At 43.1% G+C, this 27627-nt stretch overlaps 1 protein-coding gene across 1 annotated transcript in view; it reads right to left on the bottom strand.

Annotated features, from left to right (window-relative positions):
* plekhh3 (pleckstrin homology, MyTH4 and FERM domain containing H3) overlaps positions 1-24804 on the bottom strand; it is a 32648-nt gene extending 7844 nt beyond the window's left edge. The window contains exons 1-7 of the mRNA XM_067570703.1: positions 24116-24804; positions 18348-18403; positions 9253-9347; positions 5227-5409; positions 3757-3914; positions 1487-1610; positions 595-892 (exon numbers count right to left, since the gene is read on the bottom strand). Coding sequence (XP_067426804.1) covers positions 595-892; positions 1487-1610; positions 3757-3914; positions 5227-5409; positions 9253-9347; positions 18348-18403; positions 24116-24250 — 1049 coding nt within the window. The 5' untranslated portion in view covers positions 24251-24804. The remainder of the gene's footprint in view (positions 1-594; positions 893-1486; positions 1611-3756; positions 3915-5226; positions 5410-9252; positions 9348-18347; positions 18404-24115) is intronic.
* Positions 24805-27627: the final 2823 nt, after the last annotated feature.

Raw genomic sequence — 27627 nt, 5'->3', positions numbered from 1 at the left:
CAGACCGGGATGGCGTCTTGTTGCTACAACTTGTGTTCACGTAAAAACTGATTTCACAAATTTAAAATAAACACTGTAATATTACGTCAGGGAGAGAGTTGATTGTATTACTGTTACAGTTTCTATTACCTTAAACTGTCAACATTCACTGCAGGGTTTTCCACCTGTCTTCCACAAGTCATGTTTCCCAGTGAGAAATCAGAGCCAGCAAAAACAAGAAAAATCCATGTATTTTCCTTGTAATTACAAGTAGGAGATGATGTGATGAGAAAAGTCAGGAGGATTTATTGTGCTAAGTCAAACATGTATTAATACAACTTGAATGTAGCACATGCTGCATTACTATTATATTGTAAAAGCAAAAACTACAGGCTTCATACATGAAAGCAGACTTCATGTCAGCTTACAGGTCATATATCTGAGGTCTGGTTGCTGATTTTCCATACTATGCAGAAAAATATATTGCAATGAGGTAGTATATTCATGTGAGATGAATAATTTTAATTACATACCGCAACTGCAATACAATCATAGTACCTTACTTCTAAGTGGATTTTTCAATTTTGCCCTAGGTATCCTGTGTGTGAATCTCACCTCTTGAGATGGAATCGCAGATACTTGAGCACTGTAGGCCCAGGCAGGAAGGTGCAGCTCATACATGTGAGAAGCTGCCAGTAGCGGAGGTGTGCAGCAGTGTACGGGGCAGGCGTGTAGCTGGTCTGCTTCACTAGCTGGCAGTACACCTCGTCGCGGAGGGGCCGCAGGTCCAGGCAGGTCTGCAGCACGCCCTGGATGATGGGAACTGGATCCCGTGCCGACTCTAGCTGCTGCAGGCAGTTGAAGAGCTTCACGGCCTCCTCACGCACCGAGCCATAGCCTTTACCGCTGTGGTCTGGGTAGAAGGAAGAGGAACAGTGCAATATTGTGTTATGTTATTTTTCTTAACCTCTCCCGGATCAGTATGATGCTAAAATTATGTCATGTAAACATCACAGAGTTGCAGCAAAACTTCATGTTGCAATACAACAATCTTTTACATCAGCATCTAGTCAGCAGACTTGCTTCATTTAAGGTTTTTTTTTTTTATAATGCTTTTACTGTCAATTGTTATTTTTTTCTTTTGCAAGATTGTTATAGCAACATGTATTGCATTGTGTTTAACACTGCCTCTCTATTCAAACAACAGAGTAATGAAGATTACGCTACTTTTTTCCACTTTGCAATAAGTCCTAGTTGCAGAAAATGGTTACTAACTCCACAGAGATACAGGCGTGAGTGGTCAGTTTCTTATAGATAGCATAAGCAACTGTTTATATGGTCAAGAAGTGCATTTTATATATTTCAAAACCGCTTGAATGAAGACTTAGCCAATCAACACTGGGATCCAAAATTTTCAAGCACTTTGTAGTGTTAGTTATCATTTTTACCTGCAACTCCACACATAGTTGATATGATAATGTATGCCATGTACATCTTAAGCACTTACATGTGTGCTCCAGGCTGCCGTAGGGGAAGGGCAGCAGGGGAGCGTACAGAGGACCCTGGGTGTACTTCAGGATTGGGTTGTGCTGGTAGATGTGCTCCACTACCTCTGGGTTGAACTTATTCTCCTGAGGGACACAACGAAAAAAAAAAAAAAGTCAATAAACTTTCATATTCCTTCAATATGCTTGAAGCCAAGCTGGAAGCGAGTCAGTGAGCGGGGTGATTGAGAATGTGTTTGTCTGTCAGGGGTGACCGGGGTCGATTTGACCAGGGTCACAATTCAGCTCTGGCAACTTTCAAAGCAGCAGGAAGGTCAAGTGATGACCCAGCAAACCACACCAGCATGACTGACACATTATATTTTATCCGCTGGTGTCAATGAGTTTAGTGTGCGTGTGTTTGTGTCTTTTGCTGCCCATGTGGATAGATGCCTTACAGCGGTACAGATGGCTTCCATGCTACTGCCCTCCAGCACCTGTTGCTCATTAGTAACGTTGCCACTGCTCTGGCTCTCTCCTGCCTCTGCAAACCCCCCCCCCACCCCAAACCCGCCACCCTTTCTCTCTGGCTACAAGACAAGCCTGCTTTCCCCCTCCTTAGTGGGGCAAAGTTGACACATTCTTCCGAAGTGTTTGGTGCACACTGGTGACAGGTTTGTCTGTTTGAACTGTGGGAATGAGATGCTCTGTGGGCCACGTGCAGCGAGATACAGCACCACAACATCCCAGATGATATTCATACGCTGCACATACATGATTAGGCCCATAGACTGTCTCTCATTCCCTTTGGTCTTCTCCTGCCATATGCATTCTCGAACCATTCCAGGTTTTACAACTCTGGTATTGTTTTCATAGTTTTGTCTATCCTTACAATAATGAATAACGTTGTGCTCACTGAAGTAATAGCAAGAGTCAGAGGCCTGACTGCACGTTTCTTGCCAAATCAGATATCTTTTTAGCAATGCTGCTGCATTGCAGCAATTAACTTAGGTAAGTACAATGTTATTACTACAGATCAGAGGGATGGCCTGACAGAAGCTGTAATAAACTGCAAGTGACTTGGGTAAGTAGAGTGTTATTACTACAGATCAGAAGGATGGCCTGAAACAAGTTGTAATAAAGTGGAATTATCTTTTAATTGTAACGTGTGAGATTTTAAATAGAGCAGTTTAACCATCTAATCTATTCTTCAGATCCTCTCTCCATTTTTCTCTCTTTCAAACATGGCCTCTGGCTGTAGGTCCAAGGCTAAAACTGCAATCGTTGCTCTCCTTTGTGTCTGTGGCTGGGACATGAATCTATGCTTCAAAGATAAGCGATCAGTCCTGTTCACACAAAGCCTCCTCTGTTCATTCTCTCCTTGATTTTTGCAGCAGCGGTCCTAATCTCACACTCGAGAGGGGAAAATGCCTCGCCTATTTGAGAAAGCGTGCCTGTGTGTAAAGGTGAGAGAAAGAGAGAAAGCAACAGACTGAGGGAGACTGTTTTTTAGACTTTAGAAGAATTTTCAAGGGGAAAGACCAAAACAATGAATGAGGAGCACTTTAAAAGCAGGCCCCTTCTGTTCCTCCAAAATATAAGCTCTGCCCCTCTTGGTGAAGCAGACAGGGGCAGACGGAGGCAAGCAGATTAACCACTTTCTTTGAGATTAGAGACTTGAGTTGGGAGATTACGGAGACAGGAGGCCAGGCAAAGGACTGCTTATCTGGCCCTGCTGCTTCACGCCAAGCCCTCTTCCACCTCCTCTGCCAAAACTGCTCCTCTCTTCACTGCAGGCGCAGACTGATGCAAGACAAGTCATCTGTCTGCTCAATGAGATTCCTGCATGCTGTGTTCTCTAGCAACCCCTGGTCTAAAAATATGGCTGCCCCTCATAAAAATACACTTCACTCTCCGTCCACGTGAGAGGGTTGAGCAAAAAGCATCCTTTAAAAAAATCACACGAATCCAAATGACTGGAAATACCTTTATCTTGAAATGACCTTTCTGCTTCAGGTTTGGTACTTTGACTCTGTTATTATAGGGAATGTCCTGTCCCAGTGTGGTGGAATAAGATGAGGTCATTCAAAAGAGAGAGGCAAGCAGAGGAAACTTTGGACTCCTGGCCCAATGTGGCCGTGTGGTTTCCATAGTAACAGAGCAGGGGGGAATAATGTGTAGCCCGGCAGCTGTTTGTGTTTGGTGGCTCTTATCACAGGTAGTTTGGCAGCAACCATGTGTATATGTATTTGTGTGTGTGTGTGTGTGTGTGTGTGTGTGCTGTATGGCCCACCTCGATGTCTCGGATCAGGAGCTGCGTTGGTGTTTCCACGGGTGCTTTGGTATCAATGATTTTCTGGATGGCACATGCCCAGTGCACAGCCTCGTTGAAGTGCTTGGTGTACAGCCTGTAGCAGTGTTTCCGCCCGTATACTGTAATGCTCCAGTAGCCTGAAAGAAACACACAAACAACATATTATATGATTGACACATGTAATAAACGGCATTGCTGCACCTACTCTGAGAGTGAAATGTTCTCTGCACGGGACACCCCCTGCATATCTGGCGTGACTCCCACTCCCTTACTTCCGCTCTCGGTTTCACTGAGGATCAAAGGTCAGCCTGAGAGGAACCTCAGACCACGCCAAAACCAAACAAGAACAGTTATTCTACAGATGAGTTAGGACACAAGTGTTAAACCCCTCAGTAAGTCTCCTCTTGGACAACCTGCAATAAAAGTGAAAAAAGGCGTGCTTCCTCCTTGTGCAGAGGAAGTATTAGACATACCCCAGGCAGCCTGGCCTGATCTGCAGCCCCACGGCTGTTATCAGGCTTTCCTGTTACGTGACTTGGCACCATATCCTTCTTTGTTGGGTTCTTAGTGAAGTACAAACCCAAAATAAAGAGGTTTTACAACATTTCCTACTTTGAACCAGTTTGGTGCCTTGATATTAGCTTGACCATAAAGGGGCAATGATGCAAAAGATGGAACCCTTAATGGGAACTAGTATTTCATGATAACAACCAGTAAACACACAGAGGAAGTAAATATTTCATACAACTCTTATGTGACAAATTTCTCAGTGCCTTAGGAGGAACACAAAGATATACAGTAGTGAAACGGTCTTGTGACAAAGCCACTGTTGAAAGTGTACTTCTGACCAAAAAAGTCCCCTGGCATATTGAGTTAATAAGAGCTATGTTTGAGTTTGGGTTTATACAACAGTTGCAACATTTTAAGTGGTTTGGTGAAGTTAGCAAGACATAATCCCTTCCATTGATCGACAGGCAGACTGATGTAGACAGATGTCGACATGTTTGAGTAATACAGAGACTCAAAAAGGACAAGTCATCCCTGTGTCTCTTCCCATACAGCGGACTTTCCTCTTTCTTCTTTATTCTCTAGGTCTTTGGTTTCTTTCATCCCAGAAAGGGAAGGGGGTTGTCCCCACTGATTACTCAGATGTTACGCTTCTAGACCAACCTTGAGTAACGTTATGGATGAAACACTGCTGGGGCTTCCCAAACTTACTCAGAATTACAGTGCTCATGGGAAGGAAAAGAGGACCACAAGAGGTCACGTACCTATCAAAAAACCCAAAGCGACTTCCTAGGAATTTTTGAAAATGTCCAATCACTGTACCACATAGGGAATTAACACAAGTCTTACCGGACTCCAGAGGGATTACCGGCAAATATAAATGGGGTTGAGTCAGCTATGCATCAGCCCATCTGTGTATGCTTATACGACTGTGTCGCTCACCCGTCTCCTTGTAGGTCTGCTTGTCTGGCCAGATGACAGAGCAGAGGTTGGTGAGGACCAGCGTGCCCAGTCTGCGGGCTCCTTTCTCTGGTCCGCTGTAGTAGTCGAGGGAGTCTTGGCTCAGTACAAACCAGTACCGCCGCTGCTTGATCCAGTTGCCTCGCACCTCCCGCAACAGCCATCCTTTAATAAGATACAGAAACATGCATCATAAGACAAATAAATGTGTAGTGTTTGAAAGTTTTCTATACTAGTGTGGATTGCAGTTTCTGTGCCAATATCAAAATAATTCTATTTTCAATACCTTATTTTGATAAATGTAGACATGGTTTTCTACACAACCTTTATATTACTTAACAAAGGAAGCCAAGGTTAGTGCAATTTACAACATTTATTGCAACATGTTTAGAGAATCAGATGGCCTGAGTATCACCTTGGGGTATGTTAATCACGAAAATGCTTTTACAATACTTTCTGGCACTCCTTGTATTGTGCCATCAGACCAAGACTAATCAAAGCCCTGCCCTTGAAAGGTCTGGGCGGTAGGTAGGCTAGTCATGGAGCTACAAAATCAGCGCTGTGCACCATGTCTTCACTAAGAATAATCCCCAAGGCATGTAATTGTCCATAAAGTTTGTAGCAGTCTGTATGTGACTGCCTTGTTGGGGTAAATGCTAGGGGATAAAAATACAGCCAGCTAATGGCATAGGCATTAAAGCCTGCATGCAGCCTACATAATTACCACTTTGGGGGTTGACAGAGTGAGAAAAAGAGAAAAGGAGAGAGAGAAAGAGAGGGAAAGAGAGGTACTGGAACAGTGTGACAGAGAGAGAGACAGTAAAGCAGACATGCTTTCAGCCAGCTCATAGGCATGCACGTTGGTCTTGCCAGGTCTGGCTCTACAATGCAAGATTGTTGCGTTCCCAAAGTCCTGAGGGTTTTGAAAAGGCTGCAATAGCCCAGATCCACTGTTCCCAAACAGCAGTGAAGGTATGTGTGCAAATTGTTTCTAATAAATATATAATCTCTGAGTAGATAAATAAACTAGCTTGGAAGGGCTCTGTCTAGATGCTGCCTGAAGATTGAAGAGTCCTGGTAGGGGGGTCAGAGTTCATCCAGAGGGCTGACTGAGAGGCTGGCGAAGGATTGTAGCGGGCCACCTGGATGTTAGGCTGGGTGGGACTTTCTGTGGGGGCAGGGCACTGCTACATACTGGCAGTGTGCCACTTGTGGGATCGCTGTGCCTGTGTGTGCATATGGTTTGTGCATGTATATTTGAGAGCGGCTTTTAAAGAAACAATTAGGCAATGTACCTTCAGCTCCTTGCCCTGTGAAACGGCAATGACGCAGCACCAGCATCACAGCTTCCTCTGTGGTTAGCAAGCTGCGTGCCACCTGTCAGCCAGCTCTCACTTTGCCTGCATCTTTCTTCTCTCTGCTCCGACTCTCTTCCTATTTACTTTCATTGCCCCCATTTCTCTTCTCTCCCTGTTTTCGTCCTTGCCTCAAAGTGGTTTTCCCAGGCAGTGCAAAGCTTCCACTGCCTCGCTGCTACTCCAAAATAAAAATAAAGAGAGAGGAGGGGGTGAAGGCTCAGCCTCTCAAGCAATGTCTCCTGTTTGAGAATGCTTCTATATGATATAAGTGCCAGGTCTGAACCCACCATAAAGCCACCCAATATAGCCCAAAGTAAAAACCATGGAGGTACTTAACACCACATCAGAAGGGGGCAGCATCAAAACCCAACGTAAAACGATAAATAAAAACCATGAGGTAAGTCAGGCTGAGCTTGCTGACAGACTCAATGTGAAATGGGGGGTGCAGACAAGCTGACTGGGTGCGAGACATGGAGAGAAGGGCATGCCTGCTATCCTGACGCCAAGAGACACGGGACGTCCCACAGATGCTGCTCTTTTTTTGGGAACTTAAATCAGTGTGATAAGAAAAGGAAAAGGAGAGAGACAAAGAGAAAGAGAGAAGGAGAAGCAGAGTTTTGGGACCCCCTGTAAGCCCCTCCCATGGTCCCCCATCTGGATCCCATCTCTGTGGCCTGCTAATGCCTCCCCTGGGGGCCACGGCTCGCCCTTAATTTGTTTCATTTGTGACCTCTGACCCCCAATGCCCTGCCCCCTCAAACACAGCTTGAGCAAACAATCTCTCTCTGTGCATTTTCATCTCTTTACTGCAAGTCTCCTGTCACTTTCTGAGTACTGACTGTTTGTTTCCTGGATCTTAACATATTATAAAAGGCGTATAACGTTATTTCATTACAACATTGCAATAAAAAGACAGCTCACTTCAAGGGTCAATCCTAGAATCTATGTCATGCACACACGTGTCAGTAATATGCTCTAAAAATCAGGCAGAAATTGATGAAAACACTTTTTACATTAACGCTGATGATGACCAAATATTATAAGGCCTGCTAATGTTGTCAGCTGGCTGTTCAAGAATTTTTTTTTGGCATTTTAACAATGTAAATTACTACCAATATGGAACATTTTAAATCCTTTGTACATTAAGAAATATTTGAAGTGAAGGAAGACATATTTGCATTTTAGACATTCTGAATCAGAACATCACATATTTAATTGAGCTTTACATTTATGTAAAAGCAACTTAGAGCTAAACTCGTTTTCCCTTTCTAGATCAAACCAGACCCAGACAGATTCAGCTGCAGTTTACTGGAGCATGAGAAGATCTGGATCATGTGAGGAGCGGTTCATTTTTTACTGTAAATCAACAAAGGTATGTCAATAAACCAATGTCAACATCTCTTTCTGTCACCACTCCATGGGTTTTACAATTCATCCTCCCCTCATCAGTCACTATTTACAATGTTGGTGGCCTATTTTAGATACTGGGCCAATATTCACCCCATGTAGCCTCAGGGTACCCTGCTGAAAAAAAAAGAAAAAAAAACATACCAAACAAGGGGAAAGGCTCTAATGGAGGTACTCTTGAAAACATATCCTTGTGCAGCACACAGAAAGAAATAAGAGGGATTATCTAATGCCCTGAGGTGCCCTGCTGTGGTGGCTGTAATAGTGTGTAATAGTGTGGTCGGTTTAAAGGATGGGGGGGGGGGCGTGGTGCAAAAGCTGAAATCCCAAGTGACAGTGTAATCAGTGGCCTAAGGAAGGTAAGCTGTCCTATGTTTTGGAGGGAAAGTGCCTCCCTGCTCTTCTCTTCCAAAGTGAGACAGGGACAGAGAGGGTACAGCAACGAGGGAGGGGCACTAGCCAAGAGTGCATGGTAACTGCTGTCAGAATTAGGCAATCTGACTGCCGCCATTCCAAACAGGACGTAACTTATCCAAGTGCTGGCATTTTATTGCTCTCCCTTGCAGAAGCGGGCCAAGAAAAAAAGGAAAGAAAAAAAAAATCATACAGAAATAACCTATGAGATCATTCCTCAAAAGCATCAGACACGCAAGACGGCGCTCCTGATGCCAGTAGCTATCCTTACATGAACACACACAGAGCAGGGTGAGAGTGGGAGCAGCTGTGGGCCACATGTGGCCAGAGAAGAGTTGGCTAAAGGGTGACAGAGCAGCATGAAGTTGTGACAGTACTTATTAGAGGACAATTAGGGTACTGAAATATATGCTAAACTTAATGAGACGGATAGCACCAAGCTAGCCCTGCAAGAAGTTATTTATTAAACGCAAAGTAGGGCTGCAGCTAAAGATTATTTTCATTTTTGATGCATCTACACATTATTATTTTTTTGATTTATCAGTTTGCAAGAGCTCAAGGTGACATCTTGAAATCACTCCTTCAGTCTGACCAACAGTCCAAAATGCAAAGGTATCAGTTTGCATCAGTATAAAACAAAAAAAAGGAACCAGTGAGCGTTTCTCATATTTGTTTAAAGGATCAATCAATTATCAAAACTTTTGTGCATGAATTTTCTGTCAACTGACTGACTGATTGATCTGTTACTCATTTCAGCAGAATAATGATGCTCACTATAATCAAATGGCCGAGTATAATGCGTCGTGTTTGTTGTGTGAGTCAGACTCACCTTTGACCAGCAGTTCGGGTTCTTCCTCCAGGCCCATTTTATTCTTCTCAATGATTAGGCTCTTCATCTCGTCAGAGACCTCTGAGACGGTGTGCCTGTGTTGAAGAGCAGACAGAGAATGTAAATAACTCTGCTTCCCTCTCAACTCAAGTCTTCCCCTGACTACTCCCTCCTATTGGATAACTAATTGGCCCAGAGACACACAGTTGGCTGTGAAGCCCCCCCATGTGACACTGCGCCAACTACAAGCCACTCTGATACTCTTAGGTGGGGGTCACGCAGGGGGGACTGGAAGAAGTTCCATGAATATCTGTCCTCCCGCGTTCTCCCACTTTCCCTTCCTAGCAGCACGCAAGCACACAAACACACACTGTTACATACCACGCCACTGTGGACAGCTCGTCTCTCTTTTATCACTTTGGCTGGCGAGCCGGGTGAGCGACTGAAAATAAACGTGACAGAGCGACGCCGGCCTGACTCCCAGCCAGCCAGCTCACGCTGGTCAGAGGAAGGCAGAAGGTTCAAGAGGTCACAGCCTTGAATAGTTAAAACCATAAACATCAAAAACATCTGTAAATCTGCTGAACCACTGTTCTTTCTTTCCTGCTTTAATGCTTCACTATCACATATACAGCTACCACCACACTTCAGCATTTGATTGGGCAATACTGTGGACAAACACAGACATTGTTATCTCAGGCCAAGGCCCATTTCCAGTCTATTAGATTGTTTAGAGGTTTTATCTGTCCTCATTTATTTATCTAATTACTCGTTTATTTTCTCTATTTCCTGGGTCTAACTAGCATGTGAGGTATACAAGTGACAAACCCCTCCTTCCTTCCTGTCCTCCGCCTCCTGGGATCACTGCTCAGGAAATGAATCTAGCCCTCCCTCCCAGGGATATTTGGCCTCCAGTTACCTAAACCTTCGCCAGCTGATTTATGTTCTTATTGATCTGATAATTCTGGAAGGTTCCTCCTCACGGAAGACGGCAGTAATCAATGAGTCTGAATATAGCCTTATCTGCTTTGACTCAACTTACATGACTGCAGAGGCCATTTCCTGTCTTTCTGTGTGTGCTGACCCCATCCTGCCTATACCATGGTTTATCCAATTGACCCTTTACTTTCAAACGGTGCCTACTATGCATACAATGTGTTCCCTTTATGACACGTATTTGTAGTGGTGGAGCCTAACTGAATGACATCAATCTCTAAATTAAGCTTATGTTCAGACTCAGTGAAACTCTATATTGCGCGCCGGTTTTTCTGTATGTGTGTATGAACTGGTCCGGGGCATCACCAGAAAGCAGAAGTGAGAAGGAGAGAGTCAGGATTCTGTCACATTATATTCTGCCAGGCTGTATAACTAAGCCCACTCGCCTGCTACAGCAGCAGCTTTCGGAGACCTCTGACAGTCCCTGCATCCACAGTCCCCGCTTAAAAGGCATTAAAGTAAACACAGAAATGTGAGGACGTCACTTATTTGAGGTTGTTAATAATCCCTGCTACATAACGGAGACATGCACGCAGACAGAGTGTTAGTCTATATGCAGCCCAAATGGGACGGGGATTAGATCTATAGAAAAACTACGCCCAGACAGGAGAATATAGCCTCATGTGCACAGCGGGGTTGTTTATATTCAATGACTTGGATTATTGTGTACTATATCTGTGATGGGCTTGCATCCAAAATGTCAAGAGCAATATAAAAAAAGAGCATTCTTATACTTTGTTTTGGCTTTAATGCAGTGATGTTCAGGATTAAGCCATTTGTAAATCCTTTGATAGGTTTGGGTGTACAGCTTTCACCAAGTTCTTAGAAACCATTAGTTCATTTCAAAGCGGTGATTAACAAAAATCAGGTTATACTGTAGTTTCAGATAGTTTTTCAGATTAATTTGAAAAGTATTGATTGAAAAGAAAGGTCCCATAATACATATTGGGTATGTCAACTATGCAAAACACAGTTTATGCTTACATCTAGCAACTGGTAGGTGTAAATAAACTATATGTGAACTATAGTTTTTATGCTGCAATCCATTTTAATTTTGTAGTAAGGAAATCTCAAATTAGTATAAAGTAATATTATGACTCAGCCTAGTCCAAAGTTATGAGCAACGGATGTAACAGTCAAGCAAGATATGAACCATAGCACTAAAGAGGTGACTTTCAATTCTACAGTTTATTCTACAAGAAATGATGTGGTGCACATGGCAGTCCATCTTGAAAGAACGTTCAAATATATCAACTTTGACTCTTATGTCTGCAGATTTCTAAGAAATGTGGGCATTTTGCCATGCTAGCACAGACAGAATTCTGGCTTTCTGCCCTTAACCGGTCTGTCCCCATCTATAACTTGAACTATTTTATAAGTCAACTTCACCGCATCTCATAGGTCATGTAAAGAGGAAGGAGGGAGGAGGAGGAGGAAGCACAGGTCCAAACCCAGGATTTGACCTTTGGCAGCACAAACTAGCCTGACCTTCAATTTAAATGCTGGCTTGGCAGCGTCATTTTGACCATTGTGTCCAAAAACCCAGGCTAATGTCCAAAATCTCCCTTTGAGACTGTCTGGAAACCCCAACAGCGTAATGCTGCCTCCACAACAAAATCTGTTTAGTGTCTCATCATAAAAACCGTTGCTGTTATAACGAGACATTTCTCATAATATAACGAGATTCTTCCTTTCTCTCTTCCACATAACGTTTCTCTCATTATTGCAATTTACCAACTTATTATTTAAGCTCTAACTTTTGTCAAACTTTTGGTATGATGTTATAAAAAGTAAAAGATGCAACCGCACACACACAAACCACATACATAGTGCATAGCTCTCTGTAGTTACTGAACAAAAACTGTAACTCAATAACAGGTACAGGCTTGATTCAAACAAACCTGATGGAAAAATAGATTATAAAACGATGTGATTTCTTCAGCTGAGGAAATTATGTGCAACCAAGCAGACTAATACATTTCTCAGTAACATTACAGTACAGAACAGGTAATGATTCTTCCCGAGGCAACCGAATTATGTAAAACAGGTTATTTTCTTCAATGTCATTGGGGTAAAGTGTGACAAGGCTTTGACTGGATCTTTTTCCTCACCATAACAACATGTACAATGTTTTTTTGTTATAACAACAAACCGACTTGTCTATGAAGTGTTGCCTCGGTTGTCCAGGTCATAGGACACCTGAAGTGCAAAGAGAAAATCAATTGGATTTGCTTTGTTCTAGTCTTTCAAATGTTTCACCAATCATCCGATAGGCTTTGAGGATTGAACCAGAACAGACACAATAACATGGTTTCATACGCAGCCAGAGAAACCTTCTTTTAAGTCTTCTGGTGTGTCTCAAGCCTTACACACACTTGGAACTTGTCACTGAAACTCAGCATGACATTCAGTCTAAACTGTCTTTCTAGTCACACTCTGATCTATGGTGCACCAAAATAAAAGATGTGCTGACAAATAATTCATGTTGTACAGCTTGGGGCAAATGTTTGTGCACTGTTGATGTGGGGGCTTTGACTCTCCACAGCTGTCCAGCAGCCTTACAACCCCCACCCCCCCCCCCCCCCCCCTCTCCCTCCCAGCCTCTGCGTGCTACCGCCCCCACATTCCCAGAAGCCCCAGCAGAGGCTGTGACGGTGGGGCCTTTAGTGGGCAACTTCCTGTGGAGTGCAGGAAACAATTTGACATGGGGATTAGACGGCACGGAGAATAGAGAGAGTGCACATCTACAGACAGCACCTCTCCCCCTCTCTATTGCCCTCCCCTTGTGGACTAAACATCAGCTACCGCATAGGGAGGAACAGAGGAGGTGCATCATTTTAAATGTCACACCACCCAACTGTTGAAACTGGTCATGTGTTGAAAATCAAGGTATTTCTTCCGCCTTGTGTTAAGAGTCTCGACTGAGATGAAAACACTGTACAGTAGTTTTTCTTTCACAAGCATTGACAAGTTTTTGAGAAAAGTGCAAGTGCAACCTCGGTAACAGGCAAAATACCTTTGCAATGATTTGTTTATGAAAGTGAAGAGGGAAATGTCCACAGCCTCCCTCCCAGATTGCATAGGTCAGCTTAGACCAGCAAACTACCCCACAGCGTGAGAGAGAGGGAAGATGTGAAAGTAAAAATCAGAAAGGGAGAAATATGGTTAAAAATAAGAAAGACTTCCCTATAGAAACCCACAAACCATATCCTACGATACATCTAGAGCATGCATTAAGATCCTGCACAGTCATGCAAGTGTAAATGTTCTTTAGCCTTTTTGTACAAAAGTGAGAAACTTTGTGTGGTGCAAAGAGGAAGAGGAAGAAAAAAAAAATCACATCAAGGTATCTAGCATGAGCATATAACACCAGGCCAACTGTCACATACAATAACCTCTGGTATTGATGAACTCTTTCCTTCTACCTCTTCAAAACAAGACTTTTTTTTTTTTTAACAAGGCCTAGTTACTTGGTATTGTCAAGTATGACATATGTTGACAGTCTAATGGATTAAAAATTGCTATTCAATCCCAAAAATATATCTTAATACATAAACAGTATAACGGTATATCATTAAATAATGCTCTTAAAAGCACTAATGACACTTTAATACACAACTACTGGGTTATTAATGGCCCTGCGCACGCACACAGGTATTTTTAGGTCAAATTTGGCTAACCCCTGCTCAGTTGGGTGGGGATTTATTCGTGGTTACATGAGTGATCGAGGTTTAAGTTGTTCCGCCCTAACAGGTGCAACAGAACTAACAAGAGAGTCAGGCAAATGTCAGTCAAGTGCAGCCTTACACACCCACACTTTCTTGAAAGGTCTAATCAGCCACAATAAGTGCAAACACCTTCGTGGCTTTGTGGCTTTTCTTTATCAACATGAAGCAATTAATTCTAATGCCACTGTACTCAAGGCTAGCTACAACAGTACAACCTCAATACTTGAAGATATTGTGCCAGCCCCGACGGTGCTCTGTCTTCCACTGTCATTATGTGATGAGCACAATTTCCAGTAAGCATTTCAGATCGACTCAAATCAACAGCAGGTCATCACAACTAATGAGCATATTGTCTGCAGTCCTTTCATGGTGACAATGACGGTGACACACTCAAATTCACCAAATATGAGCAGCACGATGAGTTGATTAGTTTGTGTCTGGTCGTGGCCGCTGGAGCGATCAGTAATTGATTTCAGTCCAGGGTCTAATCAAAACGCAGAGTCGCTAATTAAAGTTAGAAAAGTAGTGTCCTTGCTCTCGGGCTTGGATGACCGCAGTGGAAACAGCAGAGACATGTTCCAGCATACAAAGTGGGTCCTTGTGACCACGAGGAAATGCACGGTTGCAAAAATGACCCTTGCACGGATGTGTCACAGATTTATCTGATGGATGAAAAACACAGATGAGTCCAAAAAGGCATTCAAACAAATGAACTCAAACCGGCTGCTTTTTTTTTTTTTGTTAACGTCCTGTTCCATTATGGCTCATGTACCGTACATGACAGCCATACATTAAGTTAGTTTATTAGATGATTAGAAGCACAGAGGAAAAAGAACACTATCTGAGACAACATTAATAAAAAATACAGGGGGGTCATACTGTAGCACTAAATAATCAGTTTCTCTTTATAGAAATCCATTCCTCTCTCTCGAGTCCCTATCCCCTCCCCCACAGTGCATGGGCTGACTGCTTGGGCCTCCAGCTGAAGCTGGGCTGGTGGGAAAATGGGAATGTGGTGATTAAGACTGGGCCTATATGACCTCCCAGCTAAAAATACGCTGTTTACTCAAGGCAACTGCCAAGAAACTCTGGACTAGGCAGAGGGGAGAGGAAAAAAGTCATGTTTTGAGAAAGGAGGAGGGGGGGTGGGGGTGGTGGTGGGGGGGTTGTGTGTGACAGGAAGTCTGAGTTTGTGACTGAAGGAGAGTGTGTGATCAGCAAGAAATTTCGTGATAGAGAGTTAGAGATTTTTTTTTTTCAAAAAAAGTTTGAATGAAGTCGCTCCGGTGGTGAAACTTGATGTGAATTAAAACTTTCTATATTTGCTGATGTTGTAAACAGGGCCAGTTTGTGATGGTTGGATGGTTGGTTGGTTGGACAGACAGGCCGACAGACACTCAGACAGGCAATTACCAGGGGCCCACTTGTTGTGAAGTTTTTCACGCAAACACCCACATGTTTCATGCGTACGCACACAAGTCTCTCTCACACACACACATATACATTAAATACATTCTGAAACAGTGGTCTCTTTCAGTCATGAAAGACAGCCTACCAGCCCACACACCACACAAAAAAAGACTTTTTGAAGGTTTTTGACAGTCAGAGGCCATCAGAGAAGAAGGGAGGAGGGGGGGGGGGCTAATGAGAAAGCAGACGGAACAAATGGTGAGAAAGAGATGGAGAAGTCCTCAAGTGTTCACTTTCCTTCCGGTACAGTTTGTACTCTGCTCTGCCTCAGCTATGAGAAGGAACTTGAGAGTGAGGAAAGTGGGGATGAAAAAATGGTGATGATGTAAGACAGATCAGAGTGTGAGCACAGCAGGAGAGAACAAGCTGCTTGGCACTTCGCACTGACAGAGACAGACATGAGAATCTCGCATTGTCTTCTTGAAAAGATATGTTCATCGCACACCTTGACTTGAAGCTGCCTGTGACCGAGAGGGGTATGTGCAAACACAAAATCTATTACAGGACAGCTGACATAGGCCAAGATAACATTATCACTTAAAAACTTTGTTTCCTGTCTCTCCAGCTCAGCCTCCGCAGTTTCATTTTTCATTTCATTTATTTATGTATAAGGACAACACGCATTAATCAACATTTCTGCAAATGTGCCAGTGTTAGCCAGCTGGATAATTTTCAACTGCAGTCCTTTGGAAAAATGTTCTTAACTTATAAAGTGAGAAAATGTACAAAATGAAGACAACAAGACTCCATAGAGACAGCAACAGCAACAAAACATCTGTCAGCTTAACAGGCTGTTAATTCGTTTGTTTTAAACATAATAAAATAATGATCAATTGTATTGTAGTATGTTTGATTCACAGTTTGGATGAGTTTGGATTCACAAGTGATAGAATGCATGCTTCATACACCACCATGTCTGATTATAACAACAACACAGGGCTACGATACACAGTCTCATAAAAATCAAATCATCACTTGTAACTGTATTATAAAACATATCTTAATAACAGTTCATATTCGAAAATCGAAAAACAAAACCACCAAAAACTTTCCACCTTGTGACTGTTGGTACAGAAGAAAATCTGGATTAGCTGGTTCTGCGTCACATTTTTAGAGACATAGCAAGATGTTACTCATATTGTGTCCATGTGTAATTATTGCTCATTACAGTACTATGATAAGAAAAGATAAAGAATTTGACTATGGACTGTTTTGACTGAAGACTCAGAAACGCATAAAATCATACAAATCACAGCACAATCAAATATAGCATCAATGTATATTCTCATGCACTTTTAGCATACGATATGCAAAATATGTTGGTAATACTCCAGACGTGTGTCTGCATCCACCAGCCTGTTTAGACACGGTCGGGCCTATCTCCTTTCCAGCCTAACCATATCAGGCCAGCGGCATGACGAATTATGTGAGCATTACCAAATTAACCTCAATCCAGTATGGTGAACATAAATCCCCCCAATTCATCACCATCACATCTCAGCCACTTTTCAAACTAATGAGATTAATGTTTCCTTCTGGACAGTTCAATTCAATAGCTCAATAAAAGTATAAGTTAAACCAGAGCTGCCCTGTCAGTTACATGAGACTAAAGATAAATGAATATGGCAGCATTTACGACATCACAATGCCCTGACTTATCAGAGCCTGGCTTGGCTTTCCCTCCATACAGCTGAACTTCTGGGCGTGTCCTGTCATTGGCCAGGTAATGATCAAGCACCATGCTCTCTAATCTTTGTACTCAGTGTGATGATTACAGCCAGGCTTTTAACACACTCCCTTAAAAACCTGTAGTTAATTATGCCATGTGGCCTGAGGCCACCTCCACAATACTGTAGAAGTGACACACACACATACACACATCCGAGCCACACCTCATCTGGGAGTGCTGCTTAGGTAGGACTGAGTCACTCAGTCCAGTTAGCCTACCTCCCTCCACACTTCTTCCCTTTCTTCTTTCCCTCAAGCCTCAAGAAATGGCACGTCCTGTATGATTGCAGCAAAATGTCTCAGCTTTCCTACCCACTTCCTGGGGCAGCTCTCTTCTTGTAAAGAGCTGTTGCAGACCCTATTCTATTCATTTGATGTGTATGATAGTCCTACAAGTCGAGCTTTGTGACTCATTTGTGAGTCGGCAGATGTACAGTAGAGATTGTGGATGAGGGATGAGGGGTGGGGGGGGGGATGATAAGGGCACGATGCCAGAGATAGAGTGGAGCAGAGCCTGGCTACATCACTGTCTGAGATCACAGCCCAGCACTAATAGTCTGGATCAAGCCCTCCATGAATCACTCTTTTTTCATTGTCACTAGTATTCACTTGTCAACCACATGACCGTTTGAATTTCATTATTCAGGAGAGGCATAGTGGGTTCTTGTAACCAGCAGTTTGAGCCTTCAAATGAATCTTGTGATTGGATGTGGAAGTGGATAGTTAGCCTGACATTACAACTGTGAATGGTCACAATCATGTAGGTTGACTACTGAAATACTATAGACCAACGTATCCTCTAACAGCATCCAAGTCAACCTTTGAAAAAACTCAAACACCCGAGAGGTAAATGTGTGAGAACCGATATTATCTATAAGCAATCAAAAGAACAGCTGCAGCTTGGAAACGTCAGATCATTTGTCAATAAACATGTGAGTGGATTGTGAATGTGTTCACATGTGAGCATGTGTGTGGATATGAGGTCAGGCACATGAGATAACACACACTGCGGAGGGAAGTGAAAAAAATCAAGTGATTGGATTATAGTTACACATGTGCCTGCCTCAGGATAAATACAGAAATCCCCAGAACTCAGAGGAAGTATATGAGCAAAAGAAGGAACTATTACTTCCTAAAATTTGTGGAAAAAAATCTGGTTCTCTCTCTCCTTACCCATTTGTTCCATTGGCTGTGCGAGTTGGTTGAGAAACAGTCACCTCAGCTGGACTCTGTCAACAGAAGAGAGAGAATAGGGTAAATAGATGATAATGCAACACAAACAGTAGTCTGTCCCTATAACTGGTTCACAGGTTGAAGTGATCCCTCAAGGGTTTGCCTTCAGTGGCTGTGTTACAGTAGAGCATACGGCCGTTCCTGGCAGTCTAAGCACATAGCTGCTCTGTTCCTGTAATGCTTGGCTTTCACTTGCAAGGGGTGAGCTGGTGGGGAGAAATATGGCATGCAAAACAGGCTCATTTAATACAGGAGTGGGGAACAGAGGAATCTTTTGTGCAATAGCTGCATGCACCCCAACCAGCAAACCCCAAAAGCTTTTATTCAGATCAATCATTTCTCTGAAAAAAGGTTGTTAACCTAAAAATAACCCTGGTCTTTCAGATATTGCCCTCATAACAAGCACAGTTGCCTTCATCTTCTCTATCCACATGTTTATATTGCCACAGGTTTATGGTAAAAAGCTGTTCACATGATCAAAACAAGTGAGAGAGACAAAGTGACCTCTAGGGGGATTGTACAGAGACAGGATCTTGTGTAGTAAAATGATACTACTAATGATAATTATCTGCTTAACACAGCCAAAAATCTTAGACAAATTACTAGCTAAATGTGAGAGAAGTTATCTCGACTGCAAGCCAGCTAGCTTTCTTGGACATCAGATTTGTATGAAATTGGGGCTGCCACTGGCAGACACGTAAAATTAAATTTCATGGGTTGAACAATGAACTTTTCATTCCAGGACTCCCCTGGTAAGCAGAAGATGGGAGAGGATGTTTCCTTTCACAGAGTTTAGGCCTCTAGATTCCCAACCTGACCTTGGAAAACCCCATCAGACATCAGAGCTTGCCTGTGTACAATTTGGACTGATTCCCTGGTGTGCAGGGAAGCACTGTGTGTCCCCATGGCCTGACTTGTTGTCTCTATGAGCCACAGCCTTGAGCGAGCTCCTGTGGCTGCCCCGGCCCAGCTCAGGGGGTGTTGGCCTACCTGAAACCCTATCCAGGTCAGCTCTGGGCCCCCTCACAGTTCACACACCACACTTTACTACTGGGCAAACTAGCCTAAGTATAGCCCTTGCCCTGGAAAAACAGTCTACTGCTTCTTTTTGGATGGCTCAAAAATAACAAAGAAAACATGAACTGCAAATTTATAGGCTAGTATGGAATCTGTGTGATATTTATAAAGGCCAGTTTAGACCGAAGATTCGCAACGTGACGGGTTGAAACTTGCAACTACTTGCAATTCGCCAGTCTGCAACATTCTGAAATCTGCCAGTTTACACCTATACGACTAGACGAGATGGTATATTGTTTCCATAGCAACAACACGCTGTACTTCCGTTCTAACTGCCGGCTTTTCAGGCTTTTTTGTAACTGGATACTTTGTAGTGTGTCTTAAAATATGAATAAGGATAGTGACATTGAGTTACTTGCTACAGTTGCAGTTCTAGTATTGATGAAATGGCGAAAACATTAAAAAAACGAGAGGGTTGAGAATTTGGATTGCGCTTTTATTGTATATAATTGCAGAAATGGCTGTTTCTCAAACCGATTGATAAAGTGATCCTTTCTTTCCTCCCTCCAAAATTCTGCCATTTTGACCAGCTGACAGTTTGTAACTGACTTGACCAGCAGACTTCGCTATGAGCTGATTGGCTGTTGAAACAGGTGACATGCCTTACGTTCTAAAACCAGCCACTGGCAACTTGACAAACTGAGTGGCAGGCGACACCACCAGCCGGCTCGAGTCGAGCTGAGACGGGCCAGTTTACACCGCTGCAACTTTTCCCTGCAATGTTCTAAAATGGTTTCGTCTCGCCGTGAGCCTTTGGTCTAGACTGGCCTTAAGGCAGATGTACTCAGAGGCAAAAGAGGAAAAGATGAGATGTTTGTATAATGAGATCTAATTAATGTTTAACTCAGGGAGAGGTACTGTAAATGTCAAACCAGACAGACAAGAATAACTGAACAGTGTCAGAGAGCATCTTGTGAATGGAAGAGAGTGTGAACGTTAATTCCCTACCCCTGTCTGTTAACCATAAATGATTTAGCCGAGCTAACAGCCCCAGACTAGAAAAGTCTAACAGACAACCATAACTGAAAATGACAAATCAATACGAATCACATCAGCGACTGCAAAGCTATAATTCCATGATATAAACTAATCAAAAGGATCAATAAGCTAATGGGTCAGGTAGATCAAGTTAAAATATTCTGTGTAATTCTCCACAAAACGTGACTTTTACGCGAATTTACAGAAAAATAGCTTTCCAATGGAGTTAATGGGCTGTGGGATGAGGAACAAGGATAGCGTGCGATGCAGAGCCCTGGCAAAAGCTCTCCCTTTGGACGGGCAAGGGATGAATCACTCCAGACTAGAGCAGAGCATGGAGGGAAAGAGGGAAAGATGCCGTGATGTGTTCGTTCCGTGGCTGACTTCCGCTCTCGCTTTCCCCTCGTCTACTCTCTCTCTCTCCCTCCAGCTCTCCTGGGAGGCTGAGTAACCAGGAGGAAATGCTTGGGCTCAGCCAGTGTCGGCCTGAAGACCAGATGTGTGGCCTGGAGGTGGTGAGGCAGAGACGCAACGGAAACCAAATATAAACCAGCGTACCATGACACCTCTGAAGACAGAGGGCAGTAGTGATGGTTAATAGGACCCGCACCCAGCAAAGTTGATCTGTGCCCATTTATAACAGGCTGCACTGTGGTACACCGGTCCATACTTACAACTGCCTGGGCCTAAACACTTTGTGGTGGTAGTTAAGTGGTAAACGTGACTGCACGTCGCATACAAAATTGAATAAAGTTTCAGTGGAAACATGGAAAGAAGAGAGAATGACGGATGTCCTGTCCTAAATTTAGTGACTTGCTGTCCCAACACTGGAGGCATTCAGCTCAGTGTGACTGTTTGGGCAGCTGTTGGAGAGCAGTTTCTTTGAATGAGGACTGTAAACATGCAGGGAAAGACATGGCCCTGTGCTCTTAAGGGCCAAGCCTACACAAGCGTCAGCACTGACTCATGATTCCAACCTCAGTGAGAGGAGTCCTGGCAAGGAACACTGTGTCACCTATGGCTTTGGTACTGTGGATGCTACACATCGTGGCATCCACTGGCAGTATATTGGAAATGATGCTGGAGATTGTGGTGAGGGTTTTGGATGTTTTAAGCTGGGGAGACTCCACCAGACCTCTGGGTTATTGTGGTCATCCCTGGCAGGAGCTGGACGGAGGCCTACTAAATGGGGTATTTGAGCATTACAAAGCCCAAAAGATATACACACATACACCCAGGGAGGTCTGACCTGCTGTATGAAAATGTGGCTTGTCGAGCTCTGAACGAAGTGGAGCTCTCTGGGTAAACGATGGAACGTTGCCCTGAGGGGCTTTCCCTGGGAATCATTGCAGACCATCTTCATCCCTCACTGCAGACCATCTTCATCCCTTTTTCCTCCCACCATGGAAAACCAAACAGTATCAGCTAGATCTGTATATTCTGAAAGGAGGGGCTCTGGGGAGCATAACGAATTGTGTTGGCTGAGAGTAGGTCAGCTGATGAAATTGGCATAGAGTGGTTCAGCTGTGGTCTTAATTTTTGGCTCAGTGTGAACTATTGATACAGAATTACAATATCCAGTACAAACCAGTGACACAGATCAAGAGGAAACAGGATTTGTGGAAGTGGATTGATTACTTGCAAGTGGGAAGTAATCAATAATCAATAACTTCAGGTCACCTGGGTGCATTTATTATGACAAAAAAAGGGCTTGTTTAGTCCAAAAGTGCAGTTTACTGCTTTTTCTTGCACGGTAAAACACTGTCAATTACATCAGTCAATAAAGTGGTTCCTCCCATTAAGAAGTAATCTGATAAACTGAACAGGCCAAACCACATGATAGATTAAGAGGAAATGTTCCTCAAAGGGAAATATATCACTCAGATTAAGAGAGGCAGACTATTATTTTTATAGCTCAGAACAAGTCAATTCTATTTATGAATATTTACGAGCAAAAAAAAAATCAATAGAACCAAGAGTATAATCAGTGATGTAACACCGTCGTAACAGAGATCAGCTCTAAAGACAAAGAAGCATTATTAGCTTCACATTAGACATTCGTTTTGCACTATCATACCTAAGCTTACACCAATAAATAACAAAAAGCAGCTTTCTTTTAGGAATTATTCTGGTGTAGGTGTTACATCCTTGTGAATATAGCTGTTCCTCTTTTAAGCGAGACTCCAGATTGGCCAGAATGCAAATCTCTCAATCAAGGTCATCTCATAGAGCCGCAGTCTTCTGCAAACATCACGTCCACAATTTAATGAACCAACGTTAAATCCCGGTGGAGCCCAATTCTGCACATGTAGAATAGTCTGCATTTTTAACAAGAGACCTGAGAAAGTTACAGGAAAAGGAGATCTCTGTGTCTCGTTTTAAAAGGCCATCAGGCGTCTCCATTAGAACATGGTACTATGATCTTGTATTGATTGCAGATATAGAGCACCAATGGCCAGCCAGATGGTATATTATGACCAAGCCGGGGAGTGTTTGCCAAGAAGACGAGTGCTACACACCAACACCTCTCTTGATACCCCCTGAGCAACAGATGTTGCTCTTATCGGGCGGCAGCTCGTACTGTTAGACTTCTGTTGAGGCAATAACTGTGTAAAACTTATCTGTTCCCAACGTTTTCATGCAAATCGCCGTGGTGCCGCACTGGTTGGTTGCAAGCAGACAAAAGGGCCCAATAAATAGATAAGCAGGATATGCAAGTAGTGGCTCCAGGTGGTATTAGCCTCATCTACAAGGGTGTACTGTTAATGTAAATCATGTCTCAGCAGCCCAGAATACCTAGGCCTATTATACCAACAAATTCTGCAGATTAAGTCAAAAGACTAAACATTTATGAGAATCTTCTCCTTAAAAAGAGTGAGTGATGTGAGAAGCGCCCAGCTCCAATAAATATTTGAACATTTTTGTAAGAGACTGTACATAAAGAGCTGTGCGTCGGGTCATACAGAAAGAGCCTACCTCAATTCAAGGCAACAATGCCCCCTCACAAGTGGGTGGACAATGCTGAACTCTCTGTGCCTGATCAGATGACTAACATTACAGAGAAGACAAGGCCGCAGTCTTATTTGCAATTGAGCGGACGGAGGCCAAACACACAGGATCAGTTCAACACACTGGGTTTTACAGCTTGCATCAGAGTGTGTGTGTGTATGTGTGTGTGTGTGTGTGTGTGTGGGATTGCTCAATGTTTCCCAAGCCTCCAAGACCATGCAAACCTAGACGTCAAAAAACTGCTGCAACATTCAGTGTCCTCCATCAGTGACAGAGGTTTGCATTGAACCGGTTGAGGACAGTTAGGTTAACATGTGAACTCACATGTGAAGACTGTAGCCTTGCAACTGCAAAATTATGGTAATCTTATGAACACAGGTTGCATTTCTTATCATGTCTTTAAGTCCAATCCATATCTACTTTTCAAAATCGTTCACTTTCATATCAAGAAGTGTAACCACATATCTATTTGCACAAAACTGAAATTATGCTCCTATAGTTGACCCTGTTTTGTGATATGTTATTAGGAAAAGGTCTCTTGACATTTTAAATATATACTCTATAAGATTATGTTATGAAATGTGCAGCCTACAAAGGAAGATGCACAGGAGGTGTAGCGGTGCAGGTGGAGAGTTTTTTTTTACCCGTCCATTGGAAGTCAAGTCCTCCTTGTTGCGCAATTCAAAAGACTCTTCCTCCTCTTTCTCCCCATAGTCCCGTCCGAGCAAACTGAAGCCCTGCCTGCAGCACAGAAACCAGCAAACCCCTTGCAAAGGCATTCAAATGAGGTTAAGTGTGTCGTCTTCTGCTATCCAGGTCGGGGAAATCAACATTCACGGTGCTGTCTCGGCCGCAAGTAAGTCCAAGAGCTGCGTGAGAGCATACAGGATACCCTCTCCATAGATATCCAGCGAGGAGGATGAAGGGTAGCATAAGCTTACTCTCGCTCCTTTTTTGTTGTCAAAGAAGCGGTAAAAAGAGTCTAGTAACTGTACTTGACAGCAGTCATACTCCAGCAAAACTGGTTCAAGGAAAATCCTCCCCCCTTCTTCCAGGACTCCGGTTGCTTCGCTCACGACACCTTGCTGTCCCTGTATGAACAACTTGAGGCGACACAAAGTGCAACAAAAAAAAAAAAAGAAGAAGAAGAAAAAATTATTTACTCTCCAAAAGTGGCACTGAAGGGTTAAAGTACGTCGAGTTGAACGCGTTTAACCACGTCGACGCTGTCGCTGCCAACATTTTTTATAAACACATTTTGTTAAAGTTACGCAGGAGCGCACCTCTGTACAGGAGCGACTGTCTGACTTTCTGAGTTTGAACAAAAGCGTGCTGCAGCTGGGACAGGACAGTGTGGGAGGAGTGACCACGCCCACAGACCTCGCGTCTGTGATCTGATTGGCTGGATACAGACACTCCCCGGAATGACACGCCCATAACACACGCCTCATCCACATTGACAGAGCATCACATGTCATGATAATAGTAATAAAATCATCCAAATCATCAAGACGACCCAGCAATATTTCGATAAGGAATGGCTGTAGTACTAATTAGTAGGGTTGCTTATGAAGTTAGTAATAGTATTTATATAGGGACTTAAATATATGTAAATTAATAATTATATAATGTAATTAAAATTGATTTAAAGTTACAGATATGCTGAATATATACAGTAATTCAGATATTTTTTGTAATAATAATGAAGCCATTCAAAAACTCAAAGTATGGTTTACTTTACTGCACTTTATGGTGTTTTTAATCACTGTCTCCTATTGTTATTATTATTGTTGATATCCATAAATTTCATGCTCATGGATACTCACTGCTGTGTTATGGTATTTGCATGGCAGCCAGGACAGTATATACTTACTTTTCTCATGAAGCTTAAAACAATATTGATTAGTGAAAGCATATTTGAGCATTTCTGGCATGACTTTGAAAATTTTATGTCCCGCAGGAGCAAATATTTTGACAGTGGCATCGCTACTTACCCAGGCCAGGTGTTGTTTTTGGTTACAGTTATTTCACACTTTATCTTGCTTTATGTCTTTTTTTTTTCTTTTTTTTTTCTCTCAGTTTACTTTTTCTTGCTTTTCTTACACACACACGAACACACACACAGATGCACACACACTCTTCCCCCACTCTTTCCTCTTCCACTTTGCTGAACAGTTTATAAAGATACAGCAGTAGGAGGTAGGAGGACTGGTGCTAAATCCAGACACGTGATATATCCAGCCCCCTCGGTGCTCATGCTTATTTCTCCCTTAATATCCCTTCATTTCCCCTTCTCTGCTCTGTGCAAACTCCCCCCACACATCTCAGTCAGCTGGCTTTAACTCATTCCTCACCAAGAAGAGCTCCTAGCCACTGGTCTACCCACTCTAGCTTTTATGGATAAACTCCTTTGGCTCTGTTCCCCCCACACAAACACACACACACACACAGTTTTTGCAGTGTTCATACATGAGTACAGTACACTCCCCATTCAGACACTTTTAACCTTTGTCCCCACTGTTCCCCAGGGGCTTTGTAAATCAATAAAAAGGCTCATGGATGCACCTTTTCAGCTGGGGTGTACTCAGTGTTATGAGCAGCAAGCCTCACCACCCCTCACCCAGTCTCACACACTCACAAACACTTTCAAACAACACACACACACACACACACACATACTGCCCCACATTTAAACCCTCAATAGTTACAAGAGAAAAGAAATGACTATTTGAGCTACTTAATAGAATTAGCCTCATTCAATTTTCCTGTATTTGTGTTTTGAACATGTAGTTGTACATTAAAAGTCCGCCCGCATTTTGGCAACTGCCATATTAATATGCAAGAGCAAATATTTCCTCAACTCTTTTCTTCAAAGTAAAGCCCCTTCCATGCTTTCTCTCTGTCTGTATCCATTTCTGCAGTATCTCTCTGGGCCAGATCCTCCCTGTCCTCCCCCATATCCCAAAACAATACGCTGGGGGCCCCCTGCTCCCACAGACCTGGAGGAACATATGTTTTATTTTTAGAGCTCACTCCCTCAGCCCACGCTAGTAAAGTGAAAAAAAAAGAAAAAAGAAAAGCCCTCCCTCCATATATGGTTTCTGAGGGAGCTGAAGTCAGTACAAAAGGCAAAAGTGTATCATCACAATCCTCAAATATACCTAAATATTGTCTGTTGTGATTGCCTTTTTTTATTAGGTGACAAAAGAAGCATCTGTGATATCTCTTAGTCTCTCTAGTAAACTCTCCTATGAAACTCTCCCCCACTGTTTCAGTATCTTAGCGTCTTCCTCTGTCCCCTTCTTGCTATGGCATCCAGTCATTCTCTTCCCCTCTTTCCAGGAGATGACACATGATTCTCACACAGGAACACACATACACCCACTCCTTCTCGCTCTCTCTCTCTCTCACACACACACACACACACACACACACACTTACATACACGCAAGATAACCTGATACACTGTGTCAGGTTGAGGCACCAGATCAGGAGTAGGGCAGATGATTTGGTTGGGTTCCCAGAATGAACACAAGCCAGGCCTGCTAGCCTTAAACCAGAAGAGAGGGAAGTGTGAATCTAGTTCTAGTAGTTACTGAATGCCTATAATATGATGGGATGTTGCTGCTGGATGTTGTGGTGCTACATTGTGTGTTACATTTGGTCAGATAAGAAAAAAAAAGTGATTGAAAGCATAATAGTGCATGTTATATTTCAAGCAACCTAAACCATTAGATATTACTCTTTTTCTTTTGATACGCACAATCATGTGTGTGTTATTTTTACTGTGGTCTTAGTACAGCTCTGGGCTCCATCTTTTCATTTTTATAGCTGGCTGGTTCCCTCCACTTCCTGCCTGCCACTCCTCTCAACACCGTTTGTTGAAATTGGCGTGTGGGGTTTCCAACGGAGACATAGAGTAGATGCAAGTCACACATGTCAAGTTGATTGGAGACAGAACAGAGCAGAGCACCGTTCCCTCCATTTTCTCTCTCTCTCTCTCTCTCTCTCTCTCACTCTGAGACTCTCTGTCTGTCTCTTATTCTTTCCCCTTTTGAGTTTCTGCTCGCAGGATCCTGTTTCACTGCAGCCCGCATTACAGTCAGGCTCTGATGTTGGTGAACCAGATTGATTGTCAACAGAAAGGGATGTGAAA

The sequence above is a fragment of the Thunnus thynnus genome, chromosome 17, assembly GCF_963924715.1.
Source record: "Thunnus thynnus chromosome 17, fThuThy2.1, whole genome shotgun sequence".
NCBI lineage: Eukaryota > Metazoa > Chordata > Actinopteri > Scombriformes > Scombridae > Thunnus > Thunnus thynnus.
Note: the sequence above shows the minus strand (reverse complement) of the source record. Positions and strands in the feature narration are given on the sequence as shown.